This window comes from Populus alba, chromosome 6 (genome assembly GCF_005239225.2).
Source record: "Populus alba chromosome 6, ASM523922v2, whole genome shotgun sequence".
NCBI lineage: Eukaryota > Viridiplantae > Streptophyta > Magnoliopsida > Malpighiales > Salicaceae > Populus > Populus alba.
Genome location: NC_133289.1, coordinates 1,738,511 through 1,763,054, shown reverse-complemented (window position 1 = coordinate 1,763,054; position 24,544 = coordinate 1,738,511). Strand labels below are relative to the sequence as shown.

General features: G+C 31.9%; 2 protein-coding genes and 1 non-coding gene across 3 annotated transcripts in view; all 3 read left to right on the top strand.

Moving 5' to 3' along the window:
* The window catches only part of LOC118052895 (protein FAR-RED IMPAIRED RESPONSE 1), a 58,510-nt gene extending 52,938 nt beyond the window's left edge, over positions 1-5,572 (top strand). The window contains exons 2-6 of the mRNA XM_035063983.2: positions 2,479-4,685; positions 4,800-4,856; positions 5,105-5,173; positions 5,285-5,353; positions 5,446-5,572. Of these exons, the coding sequence (XP_034919874.1) occupies positions 2,532-4,685; positions 4,800-4,856; positions 5,105-5,173; positions 5,285-5,353; positions 5,446-5,520 (2,424 nt within the window). The 5' untranslated portion in view covers positions 2,479-2,531 and the 3' untranslated portion in view covers positions 5,521-5,572. The remainder of the gene's footprint in view (positions 1-2,478; positions 4,686-4,799; positions 4,857-5,104; positions 5,174-5,284; positions 5,354-5,445) is intronic.
* The window catches only part of LOC118052894 (protein FAR-RED IMPAIRED RESPONSE 1), a 58,941-nt gene extending 52,938 nt beyond the window's left edge, over positions 1-6,003 (top strand). The window contains exon 9 of the transcript XR_004688275.2: positions 5,618-6,003. The gene's annotated coding sequence lies outside the window, so the exon portion shown is untranslated. The remainder of the gene's footprint in view (positions 1-5,617) is intronic.
* Positions 6,004-23,294: 17,291 nt separating this feature from the next.
* On the top strand, positions 23,295-24,544 carry LOC118052904 (uncharacterized). The gene is made up of 3 exons (XR_012170236.1): positions 23,295-23,411; positions 23,676-23,760; positions 23,872-24,544. It is a non-coding gene; the product is annotated as an uncharacterized protein (transcript).

Genomic DNA, 24,544 nt, shown 5'->3' with positions numbered 1-24,544 from the left:
TGTTAATGGCGTTTTGGTCCTTGATGTTTTGAAAGTTTCCAGTCCAGTCCTTGGGTAAATTGCAATTGAAACCTTGAATCTCAACACCATTTACACATTGGTCCTTAGGTTTTAATTTCTTGCAAATTTGACCAGAATCAGCCCTATACTTTGATAGTTTTTCAATTACATCCCTGATTTCATTAATTTAATTAAATCCAAAGTCCAATTAAGTCTAAAACTTATCAATTCTTCAATTAAGCCCTGATTGGATTAATTAAATTAATTCTAAGCTTAATTAAGTCTCAAAACTTATCAATTCTCCAATTAAACCCTTGATTGGATGAATTAAATTAATTTCAAGCTTAATTAAGTCCCAAAACTTATCAATTCTCCAATTAAACCCTTGATTGGATGAATTAAATTAATTTCAAGTTTAATTAAGTCCCAAAACTTCTCAATTCTCCAATTAAACCCTTGATTGGATGAATTAAATTAATTCCGAGCTCAATTAAGTCTCGAAATTTATCAATTCTCCAATTAAACCCTTAATTTGATTAATTAAATTAATTCCAAGCTTAATTAGATTAATTCCAAAGTTTAATTAAATCCCAAAATTTTCAATCATGTTGCCCTTAACCCAAATTTTAATTCATTCTTCATTTATTTCATTTTACTTGTTTTTTCATTATCATTATTTTTTTTCATCATTTTTTTCCTTTTCAGTAAATAAAATAATAATATTAATTAACATAAAGTGGTCAAAAATTAGGTTACGACAACTGTAATGTGTTACTATCCTGAAAAGATCATGAAAAAAATACCACAAAGGAGGTCCAACTGTCAAGTGCGTTGAGATATTCAAGCTGCCTCCACCACTTCCACCGCCACCCCATGCCCATGTTGTGAAAAATGTCATCGAGGCCCATATTGTCATCACTTTTGTATGCCAACAGTACCTTCATATTGTTATGTACCTTGTAGAAGGTCAGAGTGTGATCTATGGGGAGATGATTGTTGTTGTAGTTGCCGAAGTAGGGGTTACTATGTGTGCAGAAGTGTATATGTCCTGTTTGGCAACGAGGTAGAAGTTGTGTTTCTTCACAAACGCAGTGACTCAGTGTTTGGTTAAATAAAAAAAAGTTGTTTACTGTGCGTGGGTCCCTCCATGTATTGTGTTCTCGCCGCAAGAAAATAAAAAGCAGCAAATTGCTGCTTTTTGCATGGCAGCTCTACTGTTCAGTGAACAGTGGAGCATGCCTCCACTGTTCACTAAACAATTGTTTTTTTTTTTTTATCAATGTATTGATTTCACTAGTGCTATTCACGTGAACAATAATTTTTTTTTAAATTAGTTTAAAGTGAATTAAATTTACTCGTAGTGTAATCTTAATTTTATTCTTAATGATATTTTATATAATTTTGTAGTTCTTGTCGGATGAATTTTGTTCGTAATGGAATTATAGATAGTTTTTTGTTAAAGTAATTTTTTAAGTGTGATTTATTCCATGATGTAATAGCAATAGTTAAATCCATAAAATTTAAACCATCAATATTAATATATATTTTTTAAAATTATTTTATAACCTCAATTTCAAAAGCATTCTTAACCAAACACATTAAAATTACTTTTTCTTCAACCTCAATTCTAACCACAGTTTTAACCAAACATTTATTTTTTCAAACCAATCTCAACTAAAAGTATTTTTTATAAAACAACTTTTTTCAAACCATAACCACAACAACTATCACAATACCAAACACACTCGAAGAGTACTATCCCTCGACATGCAAAATCATGTAAAAGGAAAGTTCAAAAGACCGATGGTTTGAGTCAACGTCCAGCATCAACCGTTGGATTCAAATCCAGTGGTCATGATGGACCTTCGTGTTGTTGTGTTTATAATATCATCCCTTTTTGTGATGATGCACGGCTTTGTGCCTAACTTACATGTTTGGTCAGCAAAATTACGGGAGGCTTTACGACCTAGTCTTTGTTTTTTATGCTATCTTATCCTTGTATAGTCCCTTTGGATGTTTTCTTCCAAAGTGCTATTATTTGTTTCAAAAAACCCCTCTCCATCTATTTCTCTAGTCATTTTTTGCCTGATGAAATGCCCAGAAACAACATCATTCGACCGTACTTTGTTAATGGTAGTTTTTTTATAAATTTTTTTTTGGCATAATATTTTTTTTAATAAAATTATTTTTAATATTAACATATTAAAATTATATGAAAATTCAACCGTACTTTATTCCTCAGTATTTTTGTTTATATTTATTGATTTTCTAGTAGTGGATCACACTAGCTATCCATCCAAAATATAATAAAATAAAAACCGCAAATAGACCTTAATCATTTTTATACCGATTTTATTGAATTTCAGCGGAAAAATGGTAGCTTTATCATTTTTAGAAACGTTTGTAATACGTTAATGTGGATTGTCCTTTGTTTGAAACTCGTAATTTATGTATGGAAACTTTCTTTCATGTGTTCAGGTGCCACTGTAAAGAACTTGTTGCATATTTTTCCTTAACTGGAATGCGTTCTTATGATGACGGAGAGGAATCATAAAATGATTGATGATATGATCGACCTTCAAGATAATGTCCCTGCTGATGATGTAGTGGGTGGAAATATCGTTGGTGTGGTGGATGTGGTGCACAGTAGAGATGTTGCGGTTGCTGATTCTCCAAAAAGGGCTGTCGCTGTGTTTGAAGGGGATGTAAACTATGAGCTATGTGATGGTATTGAATTTGGATCACACGAGGAAGCATATTCTTTTTATCAGGAATATGCAAAATCTATGGGGTTCACCACTTCAATAAAGAATAGTAGGCGGTCAAAGAAATCAAAGGAGTTTATTGATGCTAAATTTGCCTGTTCTAGATATGGAGTTACACCAGAGTCTGATAGTGGTAATAGTAGGCGATCAACTGTGAAGAAGACTGATTGCAAAGCCAGTATGCATGTGAAGAGAAGGGCTGATGGCAAGTGGATAATTCATGAATTTGTCAAGGAGCATAATCATGAGCTCTTACCTGCTCTAGCATATCATTTTCGAATTCACAGGAATGTGAAATTAGCTGAAAAGAACAACATTGACATATTGCATGCTGTCAGTGAACGAACAAGAAAGATGTATGTCGAGATGTCTCGACAGTCAGGTGGGTATCAAAATTTTGGGTTTGTAAAGAGCGAGATGAATATGCAGTTTGAAAAAGGCCGGCATTTGGCTCTTGATGAGGGTGATGCACAAGTAGTGCTGGAATATTTTAAGAATGTCAAGAAGGAGAATGCAAACTTCTTCTATGCAATAGATTTGAATGAAGAGCAGCGTCTGAGAAATTTGTTCTGGGTTGATGCAAAAAGCAGGGCAGATTATATTAGCTTTAATGATGCTGTTTGTTTTGAAACCTTCTATGTAAAATACCACGAGAAATTGCCATTTGCTCCTTTTGTTGGGGTGAATCATCACTGTCAGCCAATCTTACTCGGATGCGCATTTATTGCAGATGAGTCTAGATCAACATTTGTTTGGTTAATGAAAACATGGCTTAGAGCAATGGGTGGGCAAGCACCTAAAGTTATAGTCACTGACATGGACAAAACCTTGAAGGCGGCCATTGAAGAAGTCTTCCCAAACACCCGTCACTGCTTTTCCCTTTGGCATATATTAGAAAGATTGCCTGAAACTCTCTCTCATGTGATTAAACGACATGAGAATTTTTTGCCAAAATTCAACAAGTGCATTTTCAAATCATGGACGGATGATCGGTTTGATATGAGGTGGTGGAAAATGGTCACCCGGTTCGAACTTCAAGATGATGAATGGATTCAGTCATTGTATGAAGATCGTAAAAAGTGGGTGCCTACCTACGTGGGGGATACTTTTCTAGCCGGAATTTCTGCTACACAGCGTTCTGAAAGTATGAGTGCGTTCTTTGATAAATACATTCATAGGAAAATCACCATGAAAGAGTTCATGAAACAATATGGAACAATTCTACTAAATAGGTATGAGGATGAGTCCGTTGCAGATTTTGATACTTCCCACAAACAGCCTGCCTTAAAATCTCCTTCTCCTTGGGAAAAACAAATGTCAATGGTTTATACTCATGCAATATTCAAGAAATTTCAAGTTGAGGTTTTAGGTGTAGTTGGCTGCCATCCTAAAAAGGAAAGTGAAGATGGAACATTGGTGATGTTTCGGGTTCAAGACTGTGAAAAGGATGAACATTTTTTGGTCACATGGAACCAAACAAATTCAGAGGTGTGCTGTTTCTGCCATTCGTTTGAATATAAAGGTTTTCTTTGTAGGCATGCATTGATTGTTCTCCAAATTTGTGGCCTTTCAAGCATACCACCTCCTTATATTCTGAAGAGGTGGACAAAAGACGCAAAGAGTAGGCAACCAATGGGCTTAGGAACAGAACGGGCACAAACTAGGGTGCAGCGCTACAATGATTTATGCAAATTGGCCGTTGAAATGAGCGAAGAGGGATCATTATCTGAAGAGAGTTACAATATTGTTCTCCATACACTAGTAGAAGCTCTGAAGAATTGTGTGAATGTGAATAACCGCAATAACAGTGTAGCAGAATCTAGTACCTATACTCTGACTCATCGTGAAGCAGAAGAAGAAAACCAGGGAAGCCTTGTTACCAAATCAAGTAAAAAGAAGAACCCAGTCAGGAAAAGAAAGGTTAGTTCTGGAGTTAGAATCCAACCAGGTGGAACTGCCTATGTTCTAATATTATTGTCTAATTATGTGCACAAGAAAAGGAAAAGAAATGATCAATGCCTATTTATGGTTCAGGTACAATCAGATCCAGACGTCATGCTTGTTGAAGCACCAGATAGCTTGCAGCAAATGGTTTGGCCTTTGTTCTATTCACTTACAGTAATCATGCAATCATTATATTATAGTGTTAATAGTGTGCATTGGATTGTAACAAGATTATGGCTGTAAAATTTGTTAAATGGATCCGCTTTGTGTAAAGAGAACTCATTCTTTCTGTTTTATTATTATTGAATTTCAATAGGATGGTGTTGACTAGGTTGTGGGATTGTGCAATCGACTTGGACAATAGAGTTAATTGAAATTGGGTTTTGTCTCTGCAGGAAAATCTAAGCTCGGAAGGTATTAACCTTGGCGGATATTATGGTACCCAGCAGAATGTGCAAGGACTGGTGAGCACAGTCTGTAGTGTTTTGGGCCTTTTTATCCAAGAGACAGTATACAATTGTGTAAAAAGAATTGTAACTTCAACTTTGACAGCCTGAACTTGGTGCTGAGTGCAGGTACAGTTAAACTTAATGGAGCCGCCTCATGATGGTTACTATGTCAATCAACAGAGCATGCAGGGTCTGGTAAGTCATGTTGGGTTTTGACCATGTACATATTCAACAAAAGCACTTTTATGAACGAGTTACGATACCTTGAATTGTGTTTGTATTTCCAGGGGCAGCTGAATTCCATGGCACCCAGTCATGATGGTTTTTTTGGGGCTCAGCAGAGCTTGCATGGGCTGGTATAGTATTTTATAACAAAATACATTTTCAAAGAACTTTTGTTTCAGAAGAAGCAGTTGCCTAATTACATCCTTTCCGATATGTGCATGATTACTCTTACAGGCACCACATCTGCCTGCTAATTGGAGACTTGAAGAGACTGTCCTGCTCGGAGAGTAGATCCCCCTTGTGGTGAGATGAAAAAGATGCCTCGTTGCTGGAGCATGCAAGGAATGTTCTTCTTCATGTCCATAGTAGATTGTGTAGATCTGCTGTTATTAACCACTTCCTCCTGTCAACCCTTTCCTGGTATTAGTAGATGTGGAAAATACCTGACTTCATGTAGAAGCACAACAATTCTCAGGATGAGTAGTTTATTCAAATCAAATCAGATCGAGCTCTTCTCCTGTAAGCCCTCGCATGACCAGTCATGTAACAGGAGGAATTGGCCCTTGTAAAACATGTATTTGTTGATTATGACACCTTTCTCAACACTTATCAATTTTTTTTTGTTACTTTCAATGTTGCTTATTCTTTTCCTGTTTATTAAGTTTGAAAGAGGAAAATATTGAAGATTGAAATATCATATACTAATCCTAGAAAAATATAATTCTTCAAATCTTCAATTTCCTTTTTTAAATAATAAAATATACATAAAATTATTAAATAAATAAAAATAATTTGATTAATAATAAAATGAAATGAAATGTTTTTTTTTAAATATTAAAAAATGTATTAAATCTAAACAAGGAAAAGAAATTAACAATTTAATAAAAATAATTTGGTTAATAAAAAAATTAAAAGGCACTTTTTCCCTTTTATAAAAAATAAAAATTCAACAAAATAAGATTAGAATATCAAATACTAATTCAAGAAAAATAATTCTTTATTTTTTAAAATAAATTATAGAGTTCTATTCTATATTAATTTAAAATTGTACTACTATGTTAATATATAAATTATTATAAATATATTTGTTAATTTATCTAAATTTTATTTTGATGTGTGCTTTCAACAAAATAGAGGTGCAAGGAAAGGACTTGCTTTCTTCTTTTTATTTTTATTTTTTCAATTTATTTTTTTATTATTACTCAGATTATTTTTTATTGATTTAATTTTATTTCTATTTAATATAATTATTCATGTGGCATGATCTAAAACTAATAGGCTTAAATAATAAAATTGGATGGAGAGGTCAACAAGTATAAATTTATCTCGAGAAAGGATTGTTGTAGATCAAAATCATATGGAAGGATGAATATGACCAAAACATTAATATAGGGGAGCATTCTGTGATTTCCATCCTAAAATAACTGAGTTGTAACTGTATTTTAGAATTTGTTATTGCTGTAATTATAAATTAATTAATAAAAACAGAAAAGAAAAGAAAAATGAAAGGCAGAACATTGCGTGAATTTTTCAAGGCTCAAAGATAAAGCTGCAGAAGCCTAGTAATTGCCGATTAATTATTCACCATTTCAAAATTAATCTCCACTGTCCCCGATCAAATGCAGGTTATGTTTCCGATTATTTCACGAGTAAATACCGATTTCCTGTCCGAAAAGATCACCGAGGGATTGCCGACTATATCCGAACTAATCTCCCCGTTTTAAAAGCCAACTGGTTTCTGATCTGCGATCAATTTATCCGATTTGGAATTCATCACCGATTATTTGAAAATTATTCACCATCGCAAATTAATTTACGATTATTTTACAGCGATTGATCCCTGCGATTAAATACCGATTAATATTCTGATCTTTTACTGATTTAATCACAGGATAGTTATGTCTGATACTCATCTTGCTTGCCACAGCGAACAAGAAAGATCATAAGAAAGGAGGAAGAGATCATACAAATGCCTGGAGTTAGCAAACTTCATGTGGTGTGTATGAAGCCCTTTCCCATTATGTTCAAAATAGCATAGATCCTTCGCCATAAAGGTTTTCAGGCAACCTTTGCCATTACAGAAATTAACCTTTGCCTGACTTCTGTTTTGAGACTTTACCAGTAGAGCACCCTAAACCTTAAACCTTCAAACTCTCGTACAATTAGTGCAACCCTAAACCTTCTGCCCTGAGAGAGAGAGAGAGACGCATGTGGAAAGAACCTTTTGTCTCCCTTGAGAGACCTCATTCCTAAACTTCGCCATAAATATTTTACAAGTGTTTCAGCACGTGTACATCAAGTTTATAACTTTTTTATGTATTTATATTTTTTAAAAGTTGAAAAAACAATAAGCTAACACTCAACAACGCAGTTAAAAAAACTAGTTAACAAAAACTTTAAAACCCATAGGAGTTTTACCGTAGCCTATGATACAATTAGTTGTGGATTGTTATAATAAAATTATTATTTCCCCCCTGAGTGGAAAAAAGATGAAACCTTAAGGGTGGGGTGTCTTGTTCTTTTTCACTGGCTCTTTGGTTATTAAAAAATTCTATAAGGGTGTTCACATCTTTTTCAGTTTTTTATCACAGTAAAAATACCTTTTTATCTTTAAAGTCAAAAAAATTTAAAATTATTGACCAGGGCTTTCTTGATTTTTTGTAAGTTTCTTAACAATAAAAATACTTATTTGCCTCCAAGGTCAAAAAATTATTGGGCTGCTAAATGAAGGTTTTATGAGGTTTTCAAATATCCATATATAGTTAAAATATGTTTTTAACCTTGAAAAATACAAAAAATAAGTTTTGCATTAGGGGTTTTTTTGTACTTTAACACCAATATTTAATTTAATTGCCAGGGCCATTAGGACCTTTTAGTATTTTCACATTATTTTTAAATTATTAAGCAAGAAAAGCTATCGGCACGTGTTATGCAAGTGTATGGCATTCACACCATTCCACCCGGTGCCCAAAATCGGCCTTCCATTGTCTTCCTAGATACGCTATCATGTTCTTTTTCATGTGGAGTTGCACGTGGCAATTGATGGTGGTTGAATTGTTGATGGTGATTGTTTTTTTTTTCTTTTCTATCTCCTGACAAGTAATGTACACCATTGTCCTCTTTGTTTTTTACTTTTCAATTTCATTCTTCATTCTTTTTATTTTTTATTTCATTCTTCTTCCATTTATAAAAGTTTTTTTCTTTTGAATTTAGTCCTTGAATTAATATTTCTCATTTTTTTTTTTAAATTTCAGTCATCATTCTCTTAATTTTTTATTTTGTTCTTATTCATTTTATAATTTTTTTTTCAATTTAGTCCTTTAATTGCAATTTCTTATATGTTTTGTTTTTCATTTCGGTTCTTTTTTTTTTTCTTCTTCTTAGCACTTTTATTAAAGTTTTATTGGTTTTCAATTTTATCATTCAATCAATTTTTTTTGTTTTTTTTTTAATTTGACCATCTTTCTTTTGATTTTTTTTATTTCTATTAAATCTATTTTTCAATTCAATTTAACTCTACAATTGAAGATTTTTATCCCTCTAATTAATTTTTTTTCACACTTAATTTTTTAGATCCTTTTGTGTAATTGGTTTTTTTTTTACTAGTTTCATCTTTTGACATTTAATTTGTTGGGGATTCGGTTTGATACAATCTTATCATTCTACATTAGGTTTTTTTTAATATTGGTTTTGTGATTATCTTCAAGTTTTTTATACGAGTTTATCTCATTCTCATGATTTAGGTTAAGAGTTTTGCATATCTTTTTTTAATATAATTTTTTTTTAGTTTTTCTATTTTTGTTTGATTTTTCAAGATATTATTTTAATTCATCTATAATTTTTTTATTCAAATAATTTTTTTTTAAAATAAAAAATATTCATTTTTCAATAATATTGTTGATGTGTGATTTAAATAAATAAATTTGGTACACACAATCAGGTGAAAGTTTTATTTTATATTATTGAAAATATTAATCTACTTTCATCTCTTAATTTTTTCAGTTTTTTTTTTAATTATTATTAATAATTTTTTTATTTACATAAATAATTATCGATTTATTTTTTCACTTGCAGAGTTGTTAGCGAAGAGAGAAAGCCCAAGCTTTGAGGTATGGTACCTCTCAGGTTGTTGAGCCGAAGAGTGCTGCGACTTGACGATATTCGATTTAGAAGCTAATTGTAGATTCATAATAATTACTACCAGGTTAGTAATTATTATTATTATTATTATTATTATTATTATAACCCAGCAAGTTAAACGGCTAGTAATATTTTTTTTTTTATTATTAACATAGATGTTCGGGTCAGCTTACGCGTACCTCGACTAATCTTACGGACCCTGAAGTTAATGACCATGTAAACCTCTAGTGTCTATCATATGAACAACCTAGGGTTTGAACCTGAGACCATAAAAAAAATAAATTTTTTGATTCCAAACTTTTACTATTGGTCATTATCTAGATGGTTAAACAGCTAGTAATTATTATGTGTGAATATGGTGGTATGTTTATCGTGATAGATTACGTAGTTGATTGGACCGACTATAAGCTGTGGGCCACCAATTATTGATTAATTGTTTTCCAGTCATGTTCCGAAAAGGTGGCGTGTATAATAATGACTGACCACTATTTCAACGACCGGCTTCTGACAATATATTAACACACTGTTTTTTATTTTTTAAATATTTTTTTAATTTTAATTTTTAATTTATTTATTTTTTATTTTTTAAAATTATTTTGATATTCTAATGTTAAAAATAAATTTTAAAAAATAATAAAAATTTTATTTCATGTATTTTTAAGTGAAAAATACTTTTAAAAAAATCACTACTACATTATTAAATAGTTTTAATGTGTTTTTTATTTAAAAAATATATTTTTATATTTTTTAAAATTTATTTTTAATACTAGTATATCAAACTAATATTAAAATATTTAATTTAAAATAAAAAAATAATTATTTTTAAAAATATTATTGGAACAGATGATGTTATAGCAAAGATGGAAATAAAACAAAATGAATAACATAAGGATTCAATCAATAAAAGAAATTGACTTGTGATGTCACGTCATCTTTTTATAGCCTTGTCATCAAAATCACCTTGCCTTTTTTATGACGTGTAAGCGTTCCTGATAATTGATTCCAATAGAACTATGACTTCCTATTATGATAATTGGTTCTGCCTGCTTGCGTTTTGGTTTGGTCACGATCAAGGTTGTCAAAAACACTTTTTTGACACGACACGGAACATTCAATTTAAACTCGACTCGTAAACTCGAATCGTAAAATCGAAAGTAAAATTTTTTTTTATAAAATCGTAAAATCGAAAGCAAAATTTTTTTAACTAAAATCGTAAAATCGTGAATTGTTTTCTGATTAACAATTCTGATTACTCAATATTTTTTGCTCCAATAATTGTTTTCTGATTAGCAATTCTGAAAATAAGCTTGAGAGTTGAGAGTTCACAGAATAAACAAGTTGCAACCTCTATTTTTTTACCATCCATGCTAAAACTAATATTCGAAGTTTATTACAACCATTATTACATTCCATTTTTTTTTCTTCTAATCATTATTACAACCATTTTATATTCCTTGAGTCAATTCGAAGTTTGTTTCTTTCATGCTTCCAATCTGCCATTTTTTTTCTTACAATCATTATTAAAACTAAAAACCATCGTTTTGGAGTTATATATGATGTAGCAGCATTGTAGCAATCTCTACATTGTTTTCGCCAATAGTTAACAAGATACTCTAGAATTCCTAGCTGTCCAAAGTGGTTGGCTTCAGGATTCATTCAAATTCTATGACAGGAATGATCACTCCTGTTAGAGCTTAGAGGATTCATTTATATATTTAATTATTTGCCAAAACCATTAGATATTTACAAAGGATCTTGGACAATTAAAATCATGAAAACCAGAAACTGAAAGCAACCATTTGAAAGCAACATCTTTGGTACCGTCTATCAGATTAGCACACAAACATGCAAAGATTGCAAAAACCCAATATGGCAATATATATATACACATACAAGACTTGTCAGCACAGTTAATAGGGCATACGAAATTACAAAAGAGAAAAGATCTTATGATTCAACAAATGTTAATATGACAGGCACTCAAGTCTTTTTCTATATCAGACACTTCGTCGCCATGAATGAGGAGGAAGAAGAAAATATTAACAGAAAATAATGAGTTTACCTGGAAGATTTTCAGCACCAGTTGCAAGATTAACAGCAAGTTCAAGATTATTTAACTGCCAAATCACCCAAAAATGATATAAGATTGATGGCCCTCTTTTGTATTCTAAAACATGATAGAGAAGGAGAGAATCCAGCAAGCAAACCTGGCCATTAATGAAAGAATCCAGCAAGCAAAGCAGAAAGAGTGGAGACTGGAAACTGGAGACCGGAGAGGCGGGGACAATCAGATCGAAGGCAAACGAAATAAAGAAAAAAATGGGGGTTTTGAGAGAAAGAAAGAGAGTGGAAGGCGTTGGCTTCTGCTTGGTTTAAGGTTTGAGAATCAAAGAATGTGAGATCTGCTTCTGCTAGGGTTGATTTGGGGAAAGGGGAAAGGAAAAAGGGGAAATTTAGGGAGACTAACGGGATGGAGAGGAGATGACTGAGAACAGATTCAATAGTTTTTGTTATTTTGTCAAACTCGGTTAACTCGGTCCGAGTTTACCGAGTTCACCGAGTTTGACCGATTTTAACCGAGTTTGACCGAATTTGACCGAATTTATTAATTTTCGAGTTTTCTACCCGATTTCACACTATATGTCTGAGTTGACTCGTAAAATCGTACGATTTTACGAGTCAACTCGCGAGTTTAACAACCATGGTCACGATCAAAGACGTGCATGCATTTTGACAAGAAGGCTCACTTTATAATTGTGTTGCAAAACGTGTTTTATAAAATAATAATTTTTTAATATTTTTTTATGGTTTTTAGAGATATTGATATAAAAAATATTATTTTAATATTTTTAAATGAAAAGTATTTTGAAAAATAATTGTTACCATACTCTCATACACTCCCTAACTATTTATATTAAAGTAATATTTGATTTTGTGGTAGTATTTGTTTTTCAAAGTGCTTTTCACTTAGAAATACATTAAAACAATGATTTTAATATTATTTTTTAAAATTTATTTTTAATATCAGTATATTAAAATGATCCAAAAACACATAAAAAATTAATTTGAAGTAATTTTTTAAAAAAAAAAAAACACAGTTTGACAACAAAAACAACATTAACAAAATTTATTATTTCAATAATAAAAAACTTAACATCAGCATAAAAGAAATTACTGGTTATGATTTTTAATATTATTTTTAAAATTTATTTTTAACATCAATATATCAAAATGATCCAAAAACACACAAAAAATTAATTTGAAATAATTTTTTTTCAAAAATACAGATTGACAACAAAAACAAACATTAACAAAATTTATTATTTCAATAATAAAAACTTAACATCAACAAAAAAAAAATTACTGGTTATTTATATAAATATAGTATTTTAATTATTTTTTTAATATATCATGTGATCAAAATATCTTTATCACCATCACTCTATCATCATCAATTCAATTCTTATTGGAAACTCATGTGTTAAAATAAAAATTTCATGATGTGTTGCAACAATGTTGTATTCTAAGGAATTTTAGGGTTTTTGAATATCATACATGCAGTGGAAACAATAAAACAAAATTATTCAGGAGTTTCTAAGATCCTGTTAGACAAATCTAAAGCTGTTTACGAATTTATTCCTTGAATATTTGATCTTCTTGAGTTTTGAATAATTTTTTAAAGGCTGGGTTGTCGCAAATCCCAAGCCGTCCAATTGTCCGGCCTCTAACAGTAATCCACACAAACCAATAATGATAAATCTCATAAATCCCTATTAAAGAAAAAAAGATTGTTATGCCTAGAGTGTTATTTTTCTATTCTATGACTTATATAATTTTTCTGTCTAACAGATAACCACAAAAAAATAAGAGGTGTCATAACCCATGTTTTGGTTCTTCCCCCCAAACTTACCCTTTTCCTTTCAAAAAATAATTAAAAAAATATTAACAAGAAGACTAACAACTTAACAAAAACAGGAAGAGGAGGGTTTCATATATATATAAGAATCAAGCTAGAGTTTTGGATGAAATTGAGAACCTAATTATACTCCATTATACCCAAGACTAAAATGACAATACAGATTCAAAGTCAAATTAAATGATTATTGAATGAATCTGCATAAAAATTAAGATTGGAAACTTAATTAGATTTTTAATAAACCAATTTAACTTAATCACAGGCCAAATTAAAAGATTTAATTAGGTGCAAGGACTTAATTATACTTTTAATGGGTCAAGATATTAGTGATTTAATTGGTGAAAAACCAAAAAGATTGGAATTTTAAATGACCGAACTCAATTTTTACGAAGTGAATTGATTATAATCAAGGATAAAATTGCAAGAAAATCAAAGTTTAGGGTTAATTAAGGGTTAAATTGAAGAAATTCACAACCGAAAACCTTTTTGAAAAAGACGTTAAACTTCAAGGATTCAATTTGGTTGAAAACAGAGGTGAAATTGAGCCAAATTGAAAGTTTAATGGTCAATTGATGATCAATTTGCATAAATCCAAAACCAATGAACAAAATGAAAAGACACTAAAATTCAGGGTTGATATTTGAGTTTGACAAGGGTAAAATCGCATGAAATTAAAAGTTTAAAGTCAATTAGGGATGCAATTAAAAAAAATCAAAAGATAAAAAGACTAAATTGAATTTTAGTCAAATCCCTACGGATGTAAAAATAATTTGTTTTGGTACAAAACAATGCTGTTTTTACCAACACAAAAACCAAAAAAAGGATGTTGAATGAATTGTCATTTGACCATTGTTCATCATCTTCAACTTTTTGTATCCAAAAGACTGTTTGGATGACTACTTTTCTAGGGCATTTAATGCCTTATCTCTCTACCAAACAAGACAAATAAGACACTACTCTGATAGCCTGACACCATACTACACCCCAACATAATTCTTGCCCGCTAGTTGTTTTTATATTTGCCACTTTAAAGAGGCTAACCCGATCAACCTTTCGTAGCTAAATTTTATAGCTTATGACGACGACTTTAGGTCAACGATTACGATCCTTCCCGTTTGAATCAAGGGCCAATATTTGTTTCCAATATAGACAAGATTTCTCTCTTTCATCCCCTATAAATATAGGTGAATTTCGAGTATTAAGCAAGGAGAAAGAAAAAGTAAGCTACAAAGTCAGCCTTTTTAACTGCTCAACCAACCACCCTTCCTCGTCTCCTCCTCCACCGTCTTTAACCAAACCACCCAAGACAACCAACGCCTCTCCTCCACCTTATCCACAAACAACAACAACATTTCCTTTTTTTTTCTCTTCACAATAACCTCCTGCAACGACGTCAGGAGCCACTCCAACAACATCTCAGCCACGCCAATAGACCAGTAGCAACATCGATGCTTCTCCCCTGCGCCAGGTAATTACCCTTCTCTTTTATGTTTTTACTCCTTCATTACATACAAGACGTGAATTAATTCACGTCTTGCAGTTGTTGGCTTTTGCTAACAAAGGCCAAAATGGGCTGATCCCATTTCAGCCCACTCAACATGGTTGGGCTGGGTCTAGCTAATTTTTTTTTAAGAAAAAAAAAATATTGTTAGGCCTTCAGTCAGCCTAACCCAACAGGGCCGAGCATGGGACTTGGGTCAAAGTAGCCAATCCTAAAAATGGAAATTGTTAGGCCTTCAATCAGCCCAACCAAATTAGACTGAGCTCGGGCCCAACCAACTCATTTCTTAGACTAAGGGCGTGTTTGCCTAACACACCCTAATACCTTTCCCTTAGTTTTTTTTATATATATCTTTGTTTTAAGGTTTAGCCAAACAAACCTAATAAAAAGCTAAAAAAAACTAAACAATTTTAAAAATCATTTTAAAATTATTTATGGGTCCATTGTATGTTTTTTTCCAATAATTTTGTCTAATATCGGGTTGTAGACTTATACCGTAAGATACATTCCCGATATAAAAGATATCTGATTTTCTTTGAAATTTCAAAAAAAATCCAATTTTTTTAAACAAACCTTCATTTAAAAAAAAAATTTTGTTTTTATGCATATGGTCAAATCCTAAAGTTTTTTCATGCATATTTTCTAAAAAGGATAAAATCATATTTTTATTGTCTTTTAAAAATGCAAAATGAATATCATAACTAGTTTATAATTATTCATTAGGGTTTGATCAAAATACCAAAAATCTCACAACAATTAGTTTTTTGTATCCAAAGAGTTATAATTTAATTGTAAGACTTTAATATTTGAGACTATAAAATTATTTTGTAAAGTATACCCTCAAGTATTAAAGATACAACAGAGAAAATAAATCTGATGCTAAATACAAGCCTTAAAATGATTAAGATTTAACCCAATAAGTTAGAGACTTCCTCACGAAGAAAGATTTTTCTTGAATCTTAAATAATACTAACAAATATAAATATGACCTAGAAAAATAATCAATCAACAATTCAGTTTACCTTAGATAGGTTGTACCGAATGTGGTGTATTTTTCTCTTGCACAACTAGTCCTTTTAACCATACTCTCACAGACCATTTGGTTTTATAATGACCATAATACTAGGTGGTGATTCCTGAACTCTATAATCATAACTTTATGATTAAATCCATAAACCCCAAATTCCAAGAGGTAGTTTCACCACACGACGTTGTCACGATAGGATGGTGACTCCACATGGGACTTGTCTGGTTGGACTGAACTTTGCTTGTTTGATTATTTACCTATTTATTTTGTTGGCCTGTTTAATTTAACCTAGGCATATTTTTACTGCTTTAGCATGTATTTTTATATATTTCTCATGTATAAGTACATCGGGTATAGATTAATGCCTTCATGCATCTTGATTTTCAAATAAACCAAATTCTAGGTTAGGTGGGGAGTAGCGGTCTATCTCATGACTTTCAGTCGGAGTTTAGATTCATGAAACATACAACTATGAGTTGAGCGTTTACTTGAAAATGATGGTTACACTGTTCCCCAACCATTCCTTGTTAACCCTTATAATGCCTTCATGAAAGGTGGTCACTGGACATATCATAAACCCTTTTGAGATCAGATAGTGAACTTACCCCTCATGTAATAACCTAAAACCTGCCTTTAGGGTATGGACTCCTTAATAATTTATTTTGCATTAGGGCAAACCTGATTAAAATCCTGAACTCTGCAGGGTTTTTGAGCTAAGACCATGACTTCTATAACTTTCTCTGAGTATGGGGAAAGATCTGAGATGATGCAATTAGTTGAAGAGGATTTTCCCAAAGACCAAGGTTGGGGAACTATCACACTTAACCAAAGTATATTACTCCATGGACAATATAGAGAAGCTGGTGTCAGTTTTGTGGTATGTGGATGAGACTTTGTTTAAGAAGAAGTATGAGAGAATTACCCACCTAATAAGGATCTCAGTTCAGATTTCAGCAAGTCAATGCATTTTTGGAATCTAGGTTATATATGTTTCACCTTCGGAGACATTGACATGACCCTTACCATTGAAGAGTATGCCCATATTTTCAACTTCACAAATGACCCTCACAAAGTATATTTCAGATAAAGTATTGAGAACAAAATTGTTAAGGTTGCAAAATTAATGCTTTGAGACCAAGTTGATCAATATAGGACGTCTAATGAAGGATTTTAGTGGAAGTTGATTAAGAATAAGTTGAAGACAAATAAAGACAATGTAAAGCTAGGAGAAGAGAAATACCAAGTAGTTGTTTTCGCCATCTTCGGGTTAGTTTTGTTTCCTTCAGAAGCCGCTGAGATCATCAGTATTGAATTTGTCAACACTTTCATTGAGTATGAATGGACAAAGAATAACCTCATCTCAGTTATCTTAACTAAAACTCTCTTATCCCTAAACCATTATATACTGAATGGAAAGAGAACGATACGATGTTGTGTTCCTCTACTATTTATATGGATAGTCAATCACTTGGAAACATCAAGAGAAGTTTTTAATATTTTTTTATGGTTCAATATTGGGCTGATTTTAAGCGAAGAGTGGAACGCCCTATATAAGAAGGCATGGGTGAAAAAATACCAAGCACTTTATCATAGTAATTTCAGGTGGAAATCTCATTGGGTGGATAGTTCGTCTTATCTTATGAGTTGTGGTGACAAAGCATGGGTTCGACTGATTGGTTTGACTACTTATATCAGCTACTCACCCTCGCTGCTTATACAAAAAACTTGGGGATTAACCAAGTCTACTATTTTGTTCAAAAAAAGCAAATTTTTTAGTTAAGCTAGACGCCATCAGATGTAATTGGAGTAGCTTGTTTTAGTTTATAGGGAACATTAAAAAAAATCCTCAACCAACCCTAATTACTTACTATGGAGAAGTGGTGAATTATCCAGGGTGCTCGGAAGCACGAGAATGCAGAGCCAAAATTCAGTCAATAAGGAGGGATCATCCACCACTATGGAACCCAAGAGAAAAATGACAAATAATATCACTTGTAACCAACTGATTGGTTATAAGATATATTAAACTAGCAACAATACAATAAAAGAGATTGGTCAGGTAGTCCAAATGCCTATAATCACTCCTTGTCTTGTCATGTGAGCCACGAGCTAATTAAGCTTAATGTTAATGGAAACCTGGTTTATAATTAAATCACCTTTTTATATGGCGAGGCATTATCATTGTGATTTCAAATTAGAGAACGTTCAATGGCTGTTTTCTTCCGGGTTCCATTTGATTTTGTGTTTAAAATTTTGTTTGAGTGCGTTTTAAAATTATATTTGGCTTGAAAATATATTAAATTGATTTTTTTAATATATTTTGATGAATTTAATACTTTGATGTCAAAAATAAAAAAAAAATCAAAACAAATTTATTATATTGTATTGTTAAACTAAAAACACTCTTAAAAACACAATGAATCGCAATAACAAACATTATTCCGAAGATGTTTAAGGATGTAGTAACAGTTATATTTTAATGTTCTTTTCACTTAGAAATATTTCAAAATAATATATTTTTATTTTATTTTTAAAATTTTTTTATTCATATCAGCACAACATATAAAACAATCTAAAATATATATATATATATATATATATATATATATAAATTAATTTTAAACAAAAATAGTTTTTGGTACCGAACAATGTCTTCCATGACCCGTGGTGGCATAAATTTCAAAGTGAAATCACCTTTTTTTTTTCTTTTTCTTTTTTTAGTTCAACGACACTGTCAATTTACAATAATTGTAAATTGACAATAATAGGAGAGGACGCTGGATTGATTGGATAATTTCTTTTGTAGTTTTGCACTTATGGACAATTTCTGGACCCCACAATTTTTTTTCTTAACTTCTCTCCCTTGTGGCCACACATAGCAATTGGCAGATAGCCACACCTTTAGTCTTTTGTAGCACCAATTAGCATCGTCGCCTAACCCCTTCAGTCTCTTTCTCCTTTTCAAATCGATATAAATGCTCAGGAGGATTTTTTTTTGTTTTCATATATATATATATATATATATATATATATATATATATATATATATATATATATATATATATATAATTGTGTTTAAGTTGGAAAGATGGTAATTTAATATTTTTAATTTATTTTAATATTTTAATGTGTTAATATCAATAATAAAAAAAAATATTATTTTAATATTTTTTAAAATATATATTTTAAAAAAGAACAGAATGAAAATATAAAAAAAATCACAATTATATATAAAAAATCATAATTTAAAAATTTTTCTTTATATTTTGTTAAAAATATTAAAAATTATATATTTTGTTAAAAATCACAATTATCTATTTTTTAGATTTTTTTACTAGTAATCGCCTATAATATCTATATAATTTGACTTTAACTGGTTGGGTCAAGTTAAATAATATAAATATTATAAATAAATTGGTTTTTTTAAACATTCCTATTTTATATTGATTTGTTTTCATGGTATATATAGCTAGATATTTCGAACAATTTTATACATAGAATGATTTTTTATTTTGAATAGTTTTAAGACAATCCTTTATATTAACCTCATACGTTAAGAAAAATAATTTTTTTAAAGAAATAAATGTTAGTATCAATTTCTTTAACCCTGGCTATCCTTTAGCTTAACCTTTGAATTGATTAACAAAATAGAAGGTGAGATGTGCACGTCAAAACCATCTCTTGCTGATGAAAGATTGTTGGGTCAGCAGCGACGATATTTACGATGGTTGCAGCAAGTTTCCACTCCCCCAAGTCCACATTTCCACGTCTTATTGGTCTAAAAATGCAAGGACAATTATTAAATTAAAGCCTCACATGTCTCACATGTATTTATCTTAATTAAATTAACCCCCTGCCCCCACCTCTATATATATACTCGCTCAATATTTCCATCGTCTCATCGGATCAAAGCATACACAAAACCATGGTGGAAACGGTATGATATGTATATTTGTGTGTGTTAATTTATCTTTCAATGCATCCTCTTAATTTGGCTTTTCTTCTTTTTACGTGGAGGTTCTATATATGTATGTTACGTACAAGTTCTTGATAATCTCTAGAGCAGATTCTTCCATGTCAGAACATGTTTGGAGTTCTTCCAATCTTTCTGTCTATAAATTTATCATGACGACGTTTTTTTATGTTTTCTATTGGGATTAATCATGGTGAGGTGCAATATGAAATGCATGCACTAACAACGATGGTGATTAAGGCTGACCTTGGATGCGAAAAATGCCACAAGAAAATCAAGAAAGTACTGTGTGCTATACCTCGTGAGTCTTTCTATTTTATCTTTAAGAACAGTGCTAGGTTTGAGTTGTTTTTATTACCAAAGGAAGTGACTAAGTTTTGTGGATTGATGATGTTAATTAATGAACAATAGAAATCCAGAACCAGACATATGACAAGAAGAAAAACACAGTGACAATCACTGTGGTGTGTTGCTGTCCTGAAAAGATCAAGACAAAAATATACTGCAAAGGAGGTAAAGCTGTCAAGTGCATTGAGATTCCACCTCCTACTATTACTAATCCTCCTACTACTACTTCTACTATTATTATTAATATTACTCCTCCTGCTACTACTACTCCACCACCACCATGCACATGTTGTGAAAAATGCCGCGGAGGACCATGTTGTCATCACTTTTGTATGCCAACAGTACCTCCATATTGTTATGTACCTTGTAGAAGGTCAGAGTGTGATATATGGGGAGATGGATGTTGTAGTTGCCGAAGTAGGGGTTACTATGTGTGCAGAAGTGTATGTGTTTGTGAAGACTATCCTCCAAAATCAACTCCACCTCCATCTCCACCAAAATCAACTCCACCTCCACCAAAATCAACTCCACTTCCATCTCCACCTCCACCAAAATCAACTCCACCTCTATCTCCACCACAATCACCAAAACCAGAACCACCACCATGCAAATGTTGTGAAAAATGCCGCCGAGGACCATGTTGTAATTACTTTTGTATGCCAATAGTACCTCCATATTGCTATGCACCTTGTAGAAGGTCAGAGTGTGATATATGGGGAGATGGATGTTGTAGTTGCCGAAGTAGAGGTTACTCTGTGTGCAGAAGTGTATATGTTTATGAAGAGTACTATACCTCGACATGCAAAATCATGTAAAGGGAAAGTTCAGAAGACCGATGGTTAGAGTCAACGTCCAGCATCAACCATTGGATTCAAATCCAGTGGTCATGATGCATGGGCCTTTGTGTTGTTACATGTTTGGTCAGCAAATATGGGAGGCTTTACTGCCTAGTCTTTGTTTTTTATGCTATCTTATCTTTGTATAGCACTCCTGGGATTTTGTCCCTTTGAATGTTTTCTTCCAAAGTGCTATTATATTGAAGTAATTTTTTTTTTAAATAAAATTATTCTTAATATAGAATATTAAAACTATCTGAAAATACATAAAAAAAAATACAAAAATTGCATTGCATTGCATTGATACTCGTGTTTAGACTCAAAATAATAAAATAAAAACCCAAACTACCTCACTTCTATAACTCCATTAAAAAGGGCCAAACTACCTATCCATCCAAAATATAATAAAATAAAACCCCCGGATAGATCTTAATCATTTTTCAAACAAAGTCTTCAAGGAGAAACTCTTTTCACTATCTTGAATTAATCTTCAAGCTAATCACGAAAAACAGTCAAGTTGGGGTTCCAATTTGCTTCCCGGTGTACACATTCAGTATCCAACATGTTTCGCGGGATGTCTAAAGACTGGCTATGGTATTATCCCCATGCAAATTTTGTTAATTAATTAATAATATATTTTTCATTCCATAAAACCTTATGAATAAACTCATATAATTTATAATATTTTACGCAGAGAGACCATCCTCTATGATTAAACAATAAGGCCAACAAGGTTGGTGAGATGTATAAATATTATTGTAGGGTTATGTAAATACTTACAATTATTGCAAAGAAAAGCAAAAGGTTCCATTTTCCAAGGTGACAGTGATGGTGACGGTGGTGGTGCGTGCACCTCCGTTTCTTTCACTTTCAATTGCTTTCTTCAATCCTTGATCGTTTGATTGCTTCTGTGGTGTAGACGTAAGCATGCTTGTTTCCTGGAAAAAATGGTGCCAGCCCAGCCATGCCTGATGATCCAAATGAGATAATGAAATTTGGATTATTATATATTCTATAAATTAATTTGGATTGTACTTGGAGGGAAGAATAATCCCTTTATCAGCATCCATAATAATTGAAGACCAATTTCCTTTTCATGATGTATATATATATATAGTTTTATATGAAGCCATGTAAAGCTCTCTTAATCTGGAGATATATTATCATTGGTTGACTTTATTTGACTCGTTTCTTTTCTATCCTCCTTTACACATTAATAATTAATTGGTGGGGATGACAGAAGAAGAATGCTACCATGGGATAGGTTAGCGAGCTGTCAATGAAAATGTAAGGAAGCAATGGAGATTTTGAAGGCGTTATGGAAATCTCCATTGACTTGTACGGAAGGAATAGTTGTTAATTATACCCTATTGGTTGATTCATAAAATTTTTTATTTAAAGATTGACTCCGGTCAAGATGAAAAAACAAAATATTAATGTGACTAAATTTGATTAATCCAACTATGTTTTTAATAATTTTAAACAAAAATAGTTTTGGTACCAACTACCTAACAATGTTTTCCATGGCTTATGGAGGCATAATATTTCAAAGTAAAATCAACTTCTTGCACGGTGAGGCCACAATAATATAAAGACTTGTTTGAGAGTGTAGTTGCAGTTGTTTTTTAAAAATTATTTTTTTATATTTTTAGATTGTTTTGATGTATTTATGTCAAAATAATTTTTTAAAAAAATAAATTATTTTTTATATATTTACAAGTAAAAAATACTTTAAATAAGTCGCTATTATATTTCTAAATACCCCATTAATATTTTATAAAACACTTGGGACACATATCGTCATGTGCTGGTGGGGTTTCTTTTAAACATTCCTATTTTATATTGATTTTTTTTCATGGTATAGATATTAAGAATCATTTTATACATAGAATGATTTTTTATTTTGAATAATTTTAAGAAAGAATCCTTTATATTAACCTAATACATTAAGAAAAATATTTTTTCTTACTGTATGAGGTTAACCTTTGAATTGATTAACAAAATAGAAGGTGAGATGTGCACATCAAAACCATCTCTTACGATGTTTACGATGGCTGCATCAAGTTTCCACTCTCATGTCCACATTTCCTCATCTTATTGGTCTAAAAATGAAAGGATAAACTAAATTAAGGCCTCACATGTCTCCACCTGCTTATGATGTAACCATGCATTTATCTTAATATTTAAATAAGGCCACCGCCCCCTCCCTCCCCACCTCTATATATGCACTCTCAATATTTCCATCGTCTCATCGGATCAAAGCATACACAAAACCATGGTAGAAACGGTATGATATATATATTTGTGTGTTTTTTAACTTTTAATTAATCCTCTTAATCTGGCTTTTCTTCTTTTTACGTGGAGGTCCTATATATGTACAAGTTCTTGATATATAATCTCTACAGCGGATTCTTTCATGTCAGAACATGTTTGGAGTTCATCCAATCTATCTGTCTATAAATTTATCATGACGTTTTTTTTATGTTTTCGATTGGGATTAATCATGGTGAGGTCCTATATGAAATGCATGCACTAACTACTATCGTTACAGCAAGTCACAACGATGGTGATTAAGGTTGACCTTGGATGCGAAAAATGCCACAAGAAAATCAAGAAAGTGCTGTGTGCTATTCCTCGTGAGTCTTTCTATTTTCTCTTTAAGAACAGTGCTTGGTTTGAGTTGTTTTTATTACCAAAGGAAGTGACTAAGTCTTGTGGATTTGATGATGTTAATTACTGAACAATAGAAATCCAAAACCAGACATATGACAAAAAGGAAAACACAGTGACAATCACTATGGTGGGTTGCTTTCCTGAAAAGATCAAGAAAAAAATATACAGCAAAGGAGGTCGAACTGTCAAGTGCGTTGAGATCAAGCCGCCTCCGAAGGAAAAACCAGAACCAGAAAAAAAACCAGAACAAAAACCAGAACCACCACCATGCAAATGTTGTGAAAAGTGCCGCCGAGGACCATGTTGTCATCACTTCTGTATGCTAACAGTACCTCCATATTGTTATGTACCTTGTAGAAGGTCAGAGTGTGATATATGGGGAAATGGATGTTGTAGTTGCCGAAGTAGGGGTTACTATGTGTGCAGAAGTGTATATGTTTGTGAAGAGTACTATCCCTCGGCGCCATGCACAATCATGTAAAGGGAAAGTTCAGAAGACCGATGGATTGAGTCAACGTCCAGCATCAACCGTCGGATTCAAATCCAGTGGTCATATTTTGATTAAAAAAAAAAAAATCCAGTTGTCATGATGGACCTTCGTGTTGTTGTGTTTATAATATCATCCCTTTTGTGATGCTGCTGTTGTTTTGACCTCTTTCATCTAGCTAGATGATGCACGACTTTGTGCCTAGCTTGTATTTTCAAGTCAATGGTCACAGTTTTTCCATTGTTAAATGGCTTGTTTCA